General features: G+C 44.4%; 2 protein-coding genes across 2 annotated transcripts; one reads left to right on the forward strand and one right to left on the reverse strand.

Annotated features, from left to right (window-relative positions):
• The first annotated feature begins 242 nt into the window (after nt 1-242).
• Nucleotides 243-8,094, forward strand: dhx30 (DEAH (Asp-Glu-Ala-His) box helicase 30). The gene is made up of 19 exons (XM_078287936.1): nt 243-414; nt 617-747; nt 865-975; nt 1,095-1,364; nt 1,466-1,615; nt 2,165-2,317; nt 2,419-2,889; nt 3,413-3,796; nt 3,928-4,006; nt 4,115-4,219; nt 4,334-4,509; nt 4,652-4,858; nt 4,976-5,057; nt 5,200-5,393; nt 5,564-5,723; nt 5,872-6,029; nt 6,257-6,360; nt 6,457-6,596; nt 6,978-8,094. Exons 1-19 carry the CDS (start codon nt 243-245, stop codon nt 7,235-7,237), a joined length of 3,507 nt encoding a protein of 1,168 aa, XP_078144062.1. The 3' UTR covers nt 7,238-8,094.
• Nucleotides 8,095-8,111: 17 nt separating this feature from the next.
• Nucleotides 8,112-10,517, reverse strand: LOC139932658 (alanine aminotransferase 2). The gene is made up of 8 exons (XM_071926493.2): nt 10,432-10,517; nt 10,064-10,307; nt 9,673-9,752; nt 9,454-9,590; nt 9,134-9,305; nt 8,749-8,904; nt 8,517-8,629; nt 8,112-8,263 (listed from the first exon to the last, which is right to left on the reverse strand). Exons 1-8 carry the CDS (start codon nt 10,459-10,461, stop codon nt 8,173-8,175), a joined length of 1,023 nt encoding a protein of 340 aa, XP_071782594.2. The 5' UTR covers nt 10,462-10,517; the 3' UTR covers nt 8,112-8,172.
• Nucleotides 10,518-12,128: the final 1,611 nt, after the last annotated feature.

Genomic DNA, 12,128 nt, shown 5'->3' on the forward strand with positions numbered 1-12,128 from the left:
GCTATGGAAACATCCCAATGAATGCAATGGTATATTCCTATTTGAAATGTTAGTCACACTCCATATTTTATATTCCACACTTGTTTTTTTCTTTTCTGAGACAGGTTTTTCTTTCCATATGGGAAAGTATAAGATTATACTCCACGCCAATGGGTGGCGCTGTATTTACAGTTGTTAACCAGCAACGGTTACTAAGGAAGAGAGTAGAGCAGTGCGCCGTAGAAGAAATTTGTAGTTTAAAGATGGCGCTACCCGGTGTTTTACTCGTGCGACTGAGAGCGTTGTGCAACCTTGGGAAATGTGTAGATGCAGGGAGCAAAATTGGACCAAACTGGGGCAAAGATGTGCGGTGGTATACGACAAAAGCTCGAGCCGTTCAGGGAAACGGTACATCATCTTCCCAGACAAAACGAGGTGAGTGAAAATTATCTAATTAAGCTAGCCAGGTGACAGTGCGCAGTAGCTGTAAATGCAACCTTCAAGGACATCCATCGTGTAAAATATGGCAGTAATGTTTGCATTTTAGGGTTATTCCCGTCTAATGTCGTTCGCGGTAAAGAACATTATGAAGATATCGTTGACCTTGTTGTCTGTCTGACATTTTTTGACTGTCTAGATAGCCCAAATCTGCTGAAGGAGTTCCCTGACCCGAAGAGCCTGTTGAATAGCACCATCTCCCGTTCACTGGGGGTGGGCGACCTGTCCCGGGTCATCCAGTACAGCTGCACAGAGCATGCCGGTGTCAAGGTCAGGGCAAACATATAATGAAAATGCCATGAGATCGTTAAAACCATTGTTAGAACTAGTCTACTTAGTCTTCCTTAATGCCTGCCTGTCTCAAGCTAGTGTGCTTTGTTTCTGTAGAGAGCCACTGTCACGTTGCAGTGGCCCCACAGGATTGAGGTGGAGGGCTTTGCCTCCAGGAAGAGTGATGCAGAACGATTTGCTGCTGCTGCCGCTTGTCACAAGCTGAAGGTAAGCTCCAGTGACTCGCTCTGTCTGAAAAGTGGACGCACATTTCCACAAAACATTTTTTCCTATGTCATACTTATTGGCTCTTTCTCTCTCCTCTTCCTCTCTCTTCTCGTGTGTAGGAACTGGGAGTGCTTGGTCCAAACAATCAGCTGCCTAGGAAGAGATCTGGCCGGGGGAGAGCAGCGCAGCTGTCACTCCTGTGTGACGCTGAGGATGACCCCTATACAGATAACGTTCGTGTGCCTAGAGCTAAAAGAGATGAAGAAAATGGATCCCTGGCTCCCTTAGAAGATACTTCCAACCTCTCCGAAGCTCTTTCCCTGTTTCCACAACCTAAATCTCTCCTGACCAGAGTCGTCCAGGTCGCCACATCGTCCAACAGAATCGGGGTCAGTAGCTCTCATCCTTCATACAATGAGAGCGAATCACTCTTACCTCAGACTGTACTCTAACTACTCACTGTTTCTGCCCTCATCATCTGTCACTACAGGAGGTAATTCAGTTCAAAACGGTGGGAGGGAAGCTGAAGAGGTGTGAACTGACCCTCCGGTGGCCGGAGGAGATGACGTTCATGGCTACGGCTGGCAATAGAATGACGGCAGAGAAGAGAGCTGCAGCTCTCGCTTGCATGAAACTGAAGGTGAGGATGAATACTGAAAACTGTTATTACTGTTATATTTGGCAACCTCATATAGATTTTATGAAGTCAACACTTCTTGATGGGCAACATTTGTGGTGTACAGGTATATATGTGTGTGTGGACATCCATGTAAGATATTATGTAAGGATGTTGTTATTTCAATATGTGTGTTTTTTTTCAACTCAAACTTTGAGTAGTAATAGGACCCACGGGGGGGTGGGGGTTGGGTGATGGAGCAGGAAGAGCACCTTTTGAAGCTTTGAACATAAATAATATGTCACTTAAGCATGTAAAGTATTTATTTTTTATGTTTATATATGGGTATTACTATAACCTTGTGCAGCCTTCCATTGGTACATATTTATATATTTTGTTACCTGGCAACTGTCTTCTTTGGGAAGTTGTGCATATGAACAATGAGCCATGATTATTTTCAGTTGCCTCTGTTCAATGTATATGTAATTGGTGTTCATTATAAAAATTTAAAAAAACTGTTATTATGCTCTTACATGTTAAAGCTTTGTCAAAATATCATTTCGCCTGGTCCAGGAGCTGGAGCTGCTAGACAAGGACAACAACCCGTTGACTCACGCCAAGTACCACCGTGAGAGGGTGAAGGAGGCAGGAGAGAGGGAGAGACGGCCTTTCCCATTGGAAATCCCACAACACCTGGAGGGACGCATGAGAGAGTACCTCGCGCAGGTCGGTTCTCACTTCACATGAGAGATATGGGTGGAATATAGAGCTTCTTTATTACGTATGCAACATGCTAGCAAACTGAATGCCTTGTCTCTAAATGACAGTACCCAGTGGCGACGGAAATGCAGAGACTGTGGGAGGAGGAAGAGCAGAGAGGGCAGCAGACGGCAAACCAGGAAGATGAGGAGGAAGAGGAGGACTTGGTGACGGACGCCATCACAGGCAGGCCGTACCGACCCCTCTCTATCCAGAAGGCAGAGCAGCTCAACATCCATCTGCAGGAGGAATGGGAGAGCGCAAACCCCGGGCTGAAGGTGGAGCTCCCGGTCGACGGCCACCGGCAGCGCGTGGTCTCGGCGGTGGAGTCCTCCAGGGTGGTGGTGATCGCCGGCGAGACGGGATGCGGCAAAACGACACGGATTCCCCGCTTTCTGCTGGAGGAGCGCGTGAGAGCAGGCGATGGGGCGGGGTGCAACATCCTGGTCACCCAGCCTCGTCGGATCAGCGCTGTGTCGGTGGCCCATCGCGTTGCCCATGAGATGGGACCGGCTCTGAAACACTCTGTGGGGTATCAGGTGAGCAACAGGCAGACATGGCTGATGTGAGCAAATTGATTGACACATCGGTTCCGAGATTTTGTGTTTACTTTTTATTGGAATTCCTTGGGTTTAACTTATTTGAGAGATTTGAGAGAGCATCTCAGGCAAGCAAAATCAGTATCTTTTAAATCACTTCTTAAAACTTAAAAACTCTTAAAAAAAAATTATACGAATAGTTCTCATAGTTTTATTTATATCTTTATTTTTATCTAGAACCTTTTACCTGTTTTATCTTTGTTTTTGTGGTTTTTAATGGTTTTAACTTTTATTTGCCTCTTTTATTCAATATGTTGTTGCTTTGCTTATTCCTTATTGTGTTTTATTGTATTGTAATTTTTCTTGTAAAGCACTTTGTAACTTTGTTTAGAAAAGTGCTGTATAAATAAAGTTATTATTATTTCCATCAATGGATAATCCTATGAAATTTGCCCATCTCTTTGATACTGCACCTTCTTGGTTTTTGGATGTTTGTTCAATCGGTGATCTTTTCTGTACCTAGGTGAGACTTGAGAGCCGTCCCCCAGAGCAGAGTGGAGGAGCCATGCTCTTCCTCACAGTGGGCGTCCTGTTGAGGAAGCTCCAGGGGAACCCGTCCCTGAAGGGGGTCAGCCATGTGGTGGTGGATGAGGTCCATGAGCGAGACATAAACACAGACTTGCTGCTGGCTCTGCTGCGCTCTAGCCTTAACGAGAACCCCGACTTGCATGTGGTGCTGATGAGTGCGACTGGGGACAACCAGAGGCTGGCCCAGTACTTTGGGGGCTGCCCAATTGTTAAGGTGCCTGGGTTCATGCACCCAGTCCAGGATAGGTACCTGGAGGAGGTGCTGAGGGAGATGGGGCGCCGACCTCCGCCCCCAGTGAGGGTGAAGCCTGACAGACAGGTGAGACTCTCACATCTGCTGTATTTGTCTCTGGGTCTTAGTTTTTCATTTGGTATATTGTGTGCACCTTACCACCTTAAATCTTTCCCATGTCTCATGAGTTTGTATCTTATCTTGATATACTGGTTCAGGAGGGAAGAGATGACGCCACACCAGACCTGGATTTAGTGGCCGACGTAATCGAACACATTGACAGACGTGGAGAGCCAGGTAACCAATCCTTAACCCCTCACTTGCCGCTGTTGTTGATGATGTTGTTGATTATTATGACAGTGTTATGACCGTATTTGTCCAACCGTTTTTTCACTCATGGTTCAGGCGCAGTGCTGTGTTTCCTCCCTGGATGGCAAGACATCAAGGCAGTTCAAGAGAGACTAGAGGGGAAGCGTTCCTTTTCCTCAGGCTCCCAGATGATCGTTCCATGTAAGAGAGTAAAGATGGGTTTACAAAGTCCACTGTTTTCTTTTGGAAGTACAGAGAGTGGATTTCTCCCCACTGACAGAATGTATTTATCATTTCTTTCCTTTCTCCTCCTAGTGCACTCCAGTTTGTCAGTGGCAGACCAGCAGGCAGTGTTCCAGCGCCCCCAGGTGGGCCAGAGGAAGATTGTCCTGGCCACCAACATTGCTGAGACCTCCATCACTATAGACGACATTGTTCATGTGGTGGATGTGGGAACTCAGAAGGAGCAGAATTACGACCCACGGACTAAGGTTGGTGTCAAAGTAATTGCACGTAACTGCTGTTTTATGCTGCAAAAACAATGCTAGTAGTGTGTGTGGACATTTTCTGATGGAATCATGTAAAACGATTATAATTCAGTAATAACCCAGCCTGTTTCCTACGGTTTTCCAGGTCTCCTGCCTGGACACGGTGTGGATCTCCCGTTCCAATGTCACACAACGTAGAGGGAGGGCAGGGCGATGTCAGCCAGGACACGCCTACCATCTGTTCCCACGGAAACACCTGGAATCCATGACTACCTTCCCCATTCCTGAGATCCTGCGCACCCCTCTGGAGAGCCTAATAATGCAGGCTAAAATCCACAGTCCCAACTGCAAGGTAAAGAGAGAGCGCAATGGCTAAGAGGAAGTTAAATTGTGCTTGTTTTGTTTTTTAAATTGTGATTTTTATACTTTCTGGCCATGTTGCGTGACTATGTCTTTTTTGTGTGTGGAGGCTGAAGATTTCTTATCACAAGTGTTGGACAGCCCAGAGAAAGAAGCTGTGAGAGATGCTGTCCGCAATCTACAAGACATCGGTGAGTGACTGACAGCTGCTCATATTCTGCATCATGTGCTCATATTTTTACCATTTGTGTCAAACTTATGTAGTTTTTTCATGTTTCTATACAGGTTTAACTTCTTACATCAGTGCTGTCATTACTTCTTTCCCTCTTACAGGTGTTCTGGACAAAACAGAAGCCCTGACACCCTTGGGAGAGCGTGTTGCCTGTATGTCATGTGACCCGCGGCTCGGCAAAGTGCTGGTGCTGGGCGCCATGTTCCGCTGTGTTCTGCCCATGCTGTCTGTAGCTGCCTGTCTGACCAGAGACCCCTTCCACAACAGCCTGCAGAACAGAGCACTTGTCTGCAACGTGAGACACATATTTACACTCGCCTATTACCAATACATGTTGTTTTGAAATAGACAATATATCTGGCTTCTTAAACCCAAGGTATACTTATATGCTGCAATTTACCGATCGCTTGGTATTTATAATTTCATCATCTTTTGATCCTTTGCTCCTACGCTGTCTTTGTCCAGGCTAAAGAGGCTCTGAGCGGTTCCAGCTACAGTGACTACTTGGGGTTCAGTAGGGCAGTGCTGGGCTGGAGGAGAGTTCAGCAGGAGGGAGACAGAGAGGACAGACAGGACTATCTGGACACACACACCCTGTCCGGGGCCAGCCTGCGATTCATCAATGGTTAGTTTGAAACACACACACACATCTAGACATTGTCTGGGTCCAGTATGTATTTCAAGTTGCTGGGGCTTTAGCAGCATTCCTGCTAACCTTTACATGTTAACTAGCTTCACATAGTGATTCTTGTTGTTGTGCTGTTGTGTTGCAGGTCTCATCTCTCAGTTCAGTGAGAACCTGTATGAAGCAAAGCTGGTGTCTCGTGCCAATGAGTGCCAGCAGCACTCTTCTCTCTACAACAAACACAGCAGCCAGGACGAGCTGCTGAAGGCTGTACTGCTGGCTGGCCTCTATCCCAACCTCATTCAGGTACATGGTGACCTCCCAGAATGTAGTCGCTATTGAAATACTGCCTCATATAGACTGTATTTCTAGCTGGATCTCTGCTCCCTGTTTCCTATCTATCTTGGATTAACATCACCCAAGTGACCAGTGACACTGTATACTGTGAATATATTCCAAATTTACACAGGTGAATTTCACCTGTGTAATATCTTGTGTTCATACACTAACTGATGTGCTTGTCTTTGTTCTAGGTGAAGAAAGGCATGATAACCAAAGGAGGGCGCTTTCGGCCCAACAGTCTGTGTTACCGCACATTCAGTGGACCAGTGCTGCTTCACCGCTCCTCAGTCAACAGGTTTGGGCGTGCTCTAATGTTCACTTATAGCATGTTACATGTGCTTTATTGGCTTATATAGTATGATCCATGTTTACATCTTCCTTTGTGTTGTAGGGGAAAGGATCAGCTCCCTAGTCGCTGGCTGACCTTCTTCAGTGCAGTCAAGTCCAACGGTAACGTGTTCATCAGAGACTCCTCTGCCGTCCACCCACTCGCCCTGCTGCTGTTCACAGACTGCAACATCACAGAGACAGGTAGGACATGTGCTGCTCTCCATAAAGGTGGCTTTTGCTGTAGGAATGTACTTAACAACAGCAGTTTCTAGGTACTCTGCATGATCGGAGTGAGTGAAACTACGTCAACTTTAAAAACTCCACCTGTTAACACCAAAGTGCTGTGGTAGCACAGTGTTGTTGTAACTAAGAATTGCTGAACAAAATATTTAATTCATGTGTTGACTTAGCCACTAGTTAGAAGTGTAGTTTGTTTGTCTTCTACCATACTACCTGGTGTATGAGCGCACATTGCATTTCCCTAATATAGAGATGCTTTCTGATTGTAATGTGTCTGTGATTACACAGGTTTGCAGTCTTTTATTTCTTTTAATAAGTCATTTTCTGTCCTCTTTGTCCCAGTGAGCGGAGACCATGTGGAGGTGTCATTACCTGGACACTCTCTGGTGCGCTGTGAGTTATCAGTTGCAACCTGGGAGCTGCTGTGGGAACTACGCACCTCCATTCAGACCATGCTGTACCGTAACTTTAACAATCCCAACAACGCCATGAACAACTCTTCTCAGGATGGCCAGCTCATCTCCTTACTTGTGGAGCTGCTCAACAATACAGACTCAAATCCTTACACTCACACACACAACAGCGACAGTGAGGTGGATTGACGATATTAAGGATAAGAAGAAGGGTCAGCCTGTTGGGGAGAAATTAATGTTTGCACTGTTACATGTTGTGTACATTGAGTCTGCTGGCTGGTACTGAAGAATCAGGGAGCATGATGATATGTCACTTGTATATATTAGTTGTGTTAATGTATTTCAAATTTACCCATGGCCAAACACACAAGCAGTGAGCTATTCAGTGAATGAATATCCTCCTTAATCATCTACAAGAGAGCTGGATGAGATAGCAACAAGCACATATTTTGTGATAAGATGCAACCAGTTTGACTCACTTGGGATTAGAACCCGGGGTCTCTGGTGTGGCGACCGAACTAAACTCAAAGTGGCACATGTGCAAAGTTTTTTGGGAGGTTTTCGGGACCGACAGAGCGACTTATACTAGCTGCTGGTCGCAGCTAAAAATACTGAATGTGACTGGTTGTAGTTTTACAAGGAACTTGAATGCGCTTGTCATTTATTGCAGTACAATATGCTCTGAATTAATCAGGACTGTTAAGAAGAGCAGAAATCCAAAAGTGGACTGTTGTCTGCCACTATAAATATTACTGTGGTACATGAACTCCATATGGCGTGAGGAAATCCATGTGTTTGATTGGATTATGGACTCTCTGATTATTTGCTTTGTGAAAAGCAGAAGTTGGGATTTTACTCTGTTAATGAGTATCAAGACAGAAGATGCCTCTGGCCAAAGGCCGTCAAACCAGACTGCATGCAGTAAATAATGGTCACATATTTATTGTAATAAATTCAAAATACCAATACGAGGTAACTGGTCAGATTCTTTGATTATGTCTGTACATCATTAACACACAATTTGCCATTTCTTTGAGATTTGCAAAGACATGGAACTGAGAAAGGGAAAAAAAAGAGTCAATTATTACAAAGAAACACATTCATGAGGGGTTTTTTTGCTCTGTTCAAGAGAAATCCTTCATAAACTGTATGTGGAAGCTGGTTAGGCGTCTCAGAATTTCCTCCATCGTATCCACCGAGGTCATTATGCAAAATCTGCAGAGAGACGTGAAGGTTAAGGACCGTAAGTGTGATATTTGTTATAACTCTTTACAGTACACATGTATTGTCCCTTTGGATCGGCAGACTATGAAATAGACCCCTTAATTCTTTGTCAGGATTCCCTGGTTTGTCTACTGGAAAACAGACACATACAAGTATTTACTGTTGTTTAGTAAAGACTGGTATTTGTGACAGCTGTATTGAGAATGATGATGCTTAATTGATTGAGAATTGGAATGTGCTATACCTGAAATGATGGTTGCCCTCCTGCAGCCCATGCTCACAACCAGGACCGACACACAGCCCAGCCTCCTCCACCAGTCTGCTACAGTAGAAGTGATCTGGCTGCATTCCTACCTCCTAAAATATCCAAAGACACATCCAAGTCTATAATAATACAATACACCCGACAAGAGTAGAATGGTTTATTTTAATATGACATGCAGTGTATGCTTGGCCCTATAAAATAGTATCCTAACCTTGGCTTTTTGAATGGCTCCAGGTGGGAGAAAGAGTCTGGGGAAAACATAGGAACCTCCTTTCACTGGTTGGCAGCGTAAACCCGGCAGGCTGTTGAGAACCTCAGGGATCCTCGTCACATTATGAACCAGCATGGCCCACATGGATTGTCTCTCCTGGAGGGGGAGAGAAGAAAAAAAATCAAAGGAAAATCCATATTTGGCACTCAGCTGTCCAGGTCCCAGATTCTTACAGCAAACTACATTTTTGTCACGGTTAGAGTTACAACGGTGCAAATTGGGCCCATGGTAGTGACATTTTCTTTGTGTTTCTTAAGGAAAAAGCAGGCTATTGGATCATTAGACTAGATCAGATGGTGTGAAGCATTATAGCATGAGAATTCACCTCATTATACAGGGGGTATGAGGGATCCCCTGGTTGTGGGTGGTTCACCATCAGATCCAGGGCCATCTGACCAGTCACAGTTGAGTTATCAATGGAGAACAGAGTGGAGATGTACTCGATAATAGTGGGGTCCAGATTTACCAGCTCCACATATCCACCACGCAGACCGCACCTGGTGTCAGAGGCAGATATAAATTTAGACAATGGTCTTAATGCCACTGAGATTTGTCTTAAGTTGCATGCACTTTTGTGAGGATCAGCCAAAACAGACAAAGTAGTTGCCGCTCTTTCCAAGATACAAATCAGGACCGAGAACTCACTCTCCCATGAAGCCCTTGGATGCTGAGTGGAAGGAAGCCAGCTCCACCGTGTCTGAGAAAGGAGGCCCCATCTCAGCCAGAATCCTCTTATAAGAGATGAATTCAGTCCCTTCCCCAAAAACGACCTCTTGATAGACCTGTGGGCAACGGGGTTGGTGGTTAAGGAACAAAAATGCGTAGTCACGTTTATGAGTGAGATAGATGATGATGCTGATTCACCTCATCAGCCAAAAGGAAGAGCTTCTCCTCTGAAACAAACTGGATGACCTCTTCCATTGACTTCCTGCTTTGAACATGACCTATAGGCCACACAGCATGAAGAAAACATAAATGTGCTTCTTAGACAAATATCAATAGTGAAGTTGATGCCTATGTATGAATTTCTTTCCAAAGCCTTTGCCTTTCCATCAAGGCAAAGGGCGGCTACTTTAAAGAATCTAAAATATAAGATAGTTTTGATTTGTTTCACACTTTTTTGGTCACTGCATACTTCCAATTGTGTTATTTCATAGTTTTGATGTCTTTACTATTATTCTAAAATGTGAACAAATAGTAAAAATAGTAGGTAGTGTACATTTAGATTCATTCCATTCTGCTGGGGCTTCATTACCTGTGGGATTTCCAGGGTTGATAACGTACAGAGCGACAGGGTTGCAGACCCCCTTTGCAGCCTGCAGCGCTCTTCGTAGCTCGTCTATCTGCAGCTCCCAGCCCTGCTCCTCCTTCAGGTAGTACGGCACGATGGCTCCTCCAAGCCCCAGCAAGGCGTTGTTGCCAGAGGGGTAGGATGGGACTGGAGTTAACACCCCTGATGGCGGCGAGCCCGCGCTGTTCACCAGGAGTGTTAGAATGGTCTAAGGAGCACAGTAAGAGATTTGACTTGAAGATGATGATGATGATGGCAGGGATAGTAGTGGTGGCAATGGCTGGAGCATATAAAAATGGATAAAGGGTGACGACAGCAATAATGATTCTTACCGCGATTGACCTCTGGGAGCCCGAGGCCATGAATATATTTTCAGGGAAAGACGGAACCCCTCCATCTCGTCGTGATATGAACTTAGAGATATTCTGTTTTATCTGTGATATTCCCCCTGTGGCAGTGTATGAACCTACAAGAATGACAAACATTTCTGGTAAACTTTCACAAACTCAGCTAAAATATTTTTTTTTTTTCCACAATGAAGAACTTTCATTGCTTAACATTTTCATCACACATACACAGTCCTTACCTACACTCCCTCCAGCACATGCCCCAAGCAGCCTCTGAGCCCTCTGTCTCGCATCCGCTGGCAGTTTGTCACTGTTGGCAAGCTGAGGGTAAAGGCATGTTGCAAGAACCTGCCCATTATGTAGACAGACAGACAGAAGACTCACACAAAGATTGAGTTAATGGAAATGTACGGGCCTGCACACACAATGGCTGTAACGTAGGCGTGCAGACTCTGAAAGTCACAGGGTGGACAGACAAATTACCTGTCGGACAAATGACAAGGGTTTCACTCCTGTCCGGTGTGAGTCGCCCCAGGAGACATCTATCACTTCTTTATACGGCTTTCTCACTCCCTATAGAACAGATGAGTCAATTTATAGCATACAAGTTAGAAAGTAAGTTAGATATTAGAATATAGGTTGTTAAATATACTGTAGTTTGCACATGCTCTACGTTAGGGATGGGACGATGTATCGAAATCCAATATATCGCAATGCAAAAATGTCACAATACATATCGTGGGGCAGAGAAATTAAACGCAGTATTAGCTACATTTTATTCTGCTGTAGTAATCACAAATGAGATGGCTTGCCCATGACAATTTCACAAGCTCTCCATCCAAATTATATTATTTGCACTTTGTAATGACATTTTAAAATTGTTGTTTACATTCTAGCAAGCAAATGCCATTGCTAGAAAGATTTGTTGCTTAGAAATAAACATAATTCTGCACATTCAGACTTTGTTGTCATTGAACTTTTCTATATGACATCATAGCGTGGTTGTATCGAATCGTGAACTCCATATCGATTATCGTATCATATTGTGAGATAAGCATATGTCCCACCCTACATCTATATCAATATCAATATCTTTTACCTGTCTGAGCTCCTCCTCGATCTGGCAAACTCGTGTTTTCACGTCTGCCAGCTCTGAGTGTCTGATGCTCCTCACATATGGACTGATATCTCTCAGGGGAGACATCTCTCTAACTCCTCTTCACTGACCTCTCAGACCAGGGCGCCCGTTGAAATGAGAAATGTCAAAGCTGGAAAGGCAACTGAGCCTACTGACTGTTGTCAAGAACCTTGGCTAAGCTGGGATGTGTGTAACATATCACCTTGTCGCAAGTTAATTTCTTTACACAGAGAGGATTTCTAGTTAAAGATATACATGGAAGAAATGTGTTAATAAGTGCCTTATTAACAGTCTTGGAGTTCCAAGTGTGTGTCAAGTGTCCAGACAATGCGGTCTAGAGACATATGAGGACACAAAGATCCTTCATCTATTTGTGATTAAAATAAAAAAAAAGACTAAATAAATGACTAAAATATTTATTAAATTTCATAATTTAGCCACTGCAGTTACACACATTGTGATATGAACAATACAGGTGAGAGACTGCCATTTTGATAGCAAACTGTCACATATACTGTAGGATTAGAAGTCATCCTACTCTAAG

The sequence above is a fragment of the Centroberyx gerrardi genome, chromosome 13 (genome assembly GCF_048128805.1).
Source record: "Centroberyx gerrardi isolate f3 chromosome 13, fCenGer3.hap1.cur.20231027, whole genome shotgun sequence".
Classification (NCBI taxonomy): domain Eukaryota; kingdom Metazoa; phylum Chordata; class Actinopteri; order Beryciformes; family Berycidae; genus Centroberyx; species Centroberyx gerrardi.

Bases quoted from the DNA above. Each gene is read 5' to 3' on its own strand.
- dhx30 (XM_078287936.1), top strand. From the start codon at position 243: ATGGCGCTACCCGGTGTTTTACTCGTGCGACTGAGAGCGTTGTGCAAC. The intron at 5,724-5,871 runs GTTAGTTTGAAA...GTTGTGTTGCAG, and splicing joins CAGCCTGCGATTCATCAATG to GTCTCATCTCTCAGTTCAGT. The intron at 6,030-6,256 runs GTACATGGTGAC...TCTTTGTTCTAG, and splicing joins TCTATCCCAACCTCATTCAG to GTGAAGAAAGGCATGATAAC.
- LOC139932658 (XM_071926493.2), bottom strand. From the start codon at position 10,461: ATGGCCTCGGGCTCCCAGAGGTCAATCGCG. The intron at 9,591-9,672 runs GTGAATCAGCAT...CGTTGCCCACAG, and splicing joins TCTTCCTTTTGGCTGATGAG to GTCTATCAAGAGGTCGTTTT. The intron at 8,264-8,516 runs GTATAGCACATT...GTCTCTCTGCAG, and splicing joins GAGGGCAACCATCATTTCAG to ATTTTGCATAATGACCTCGG.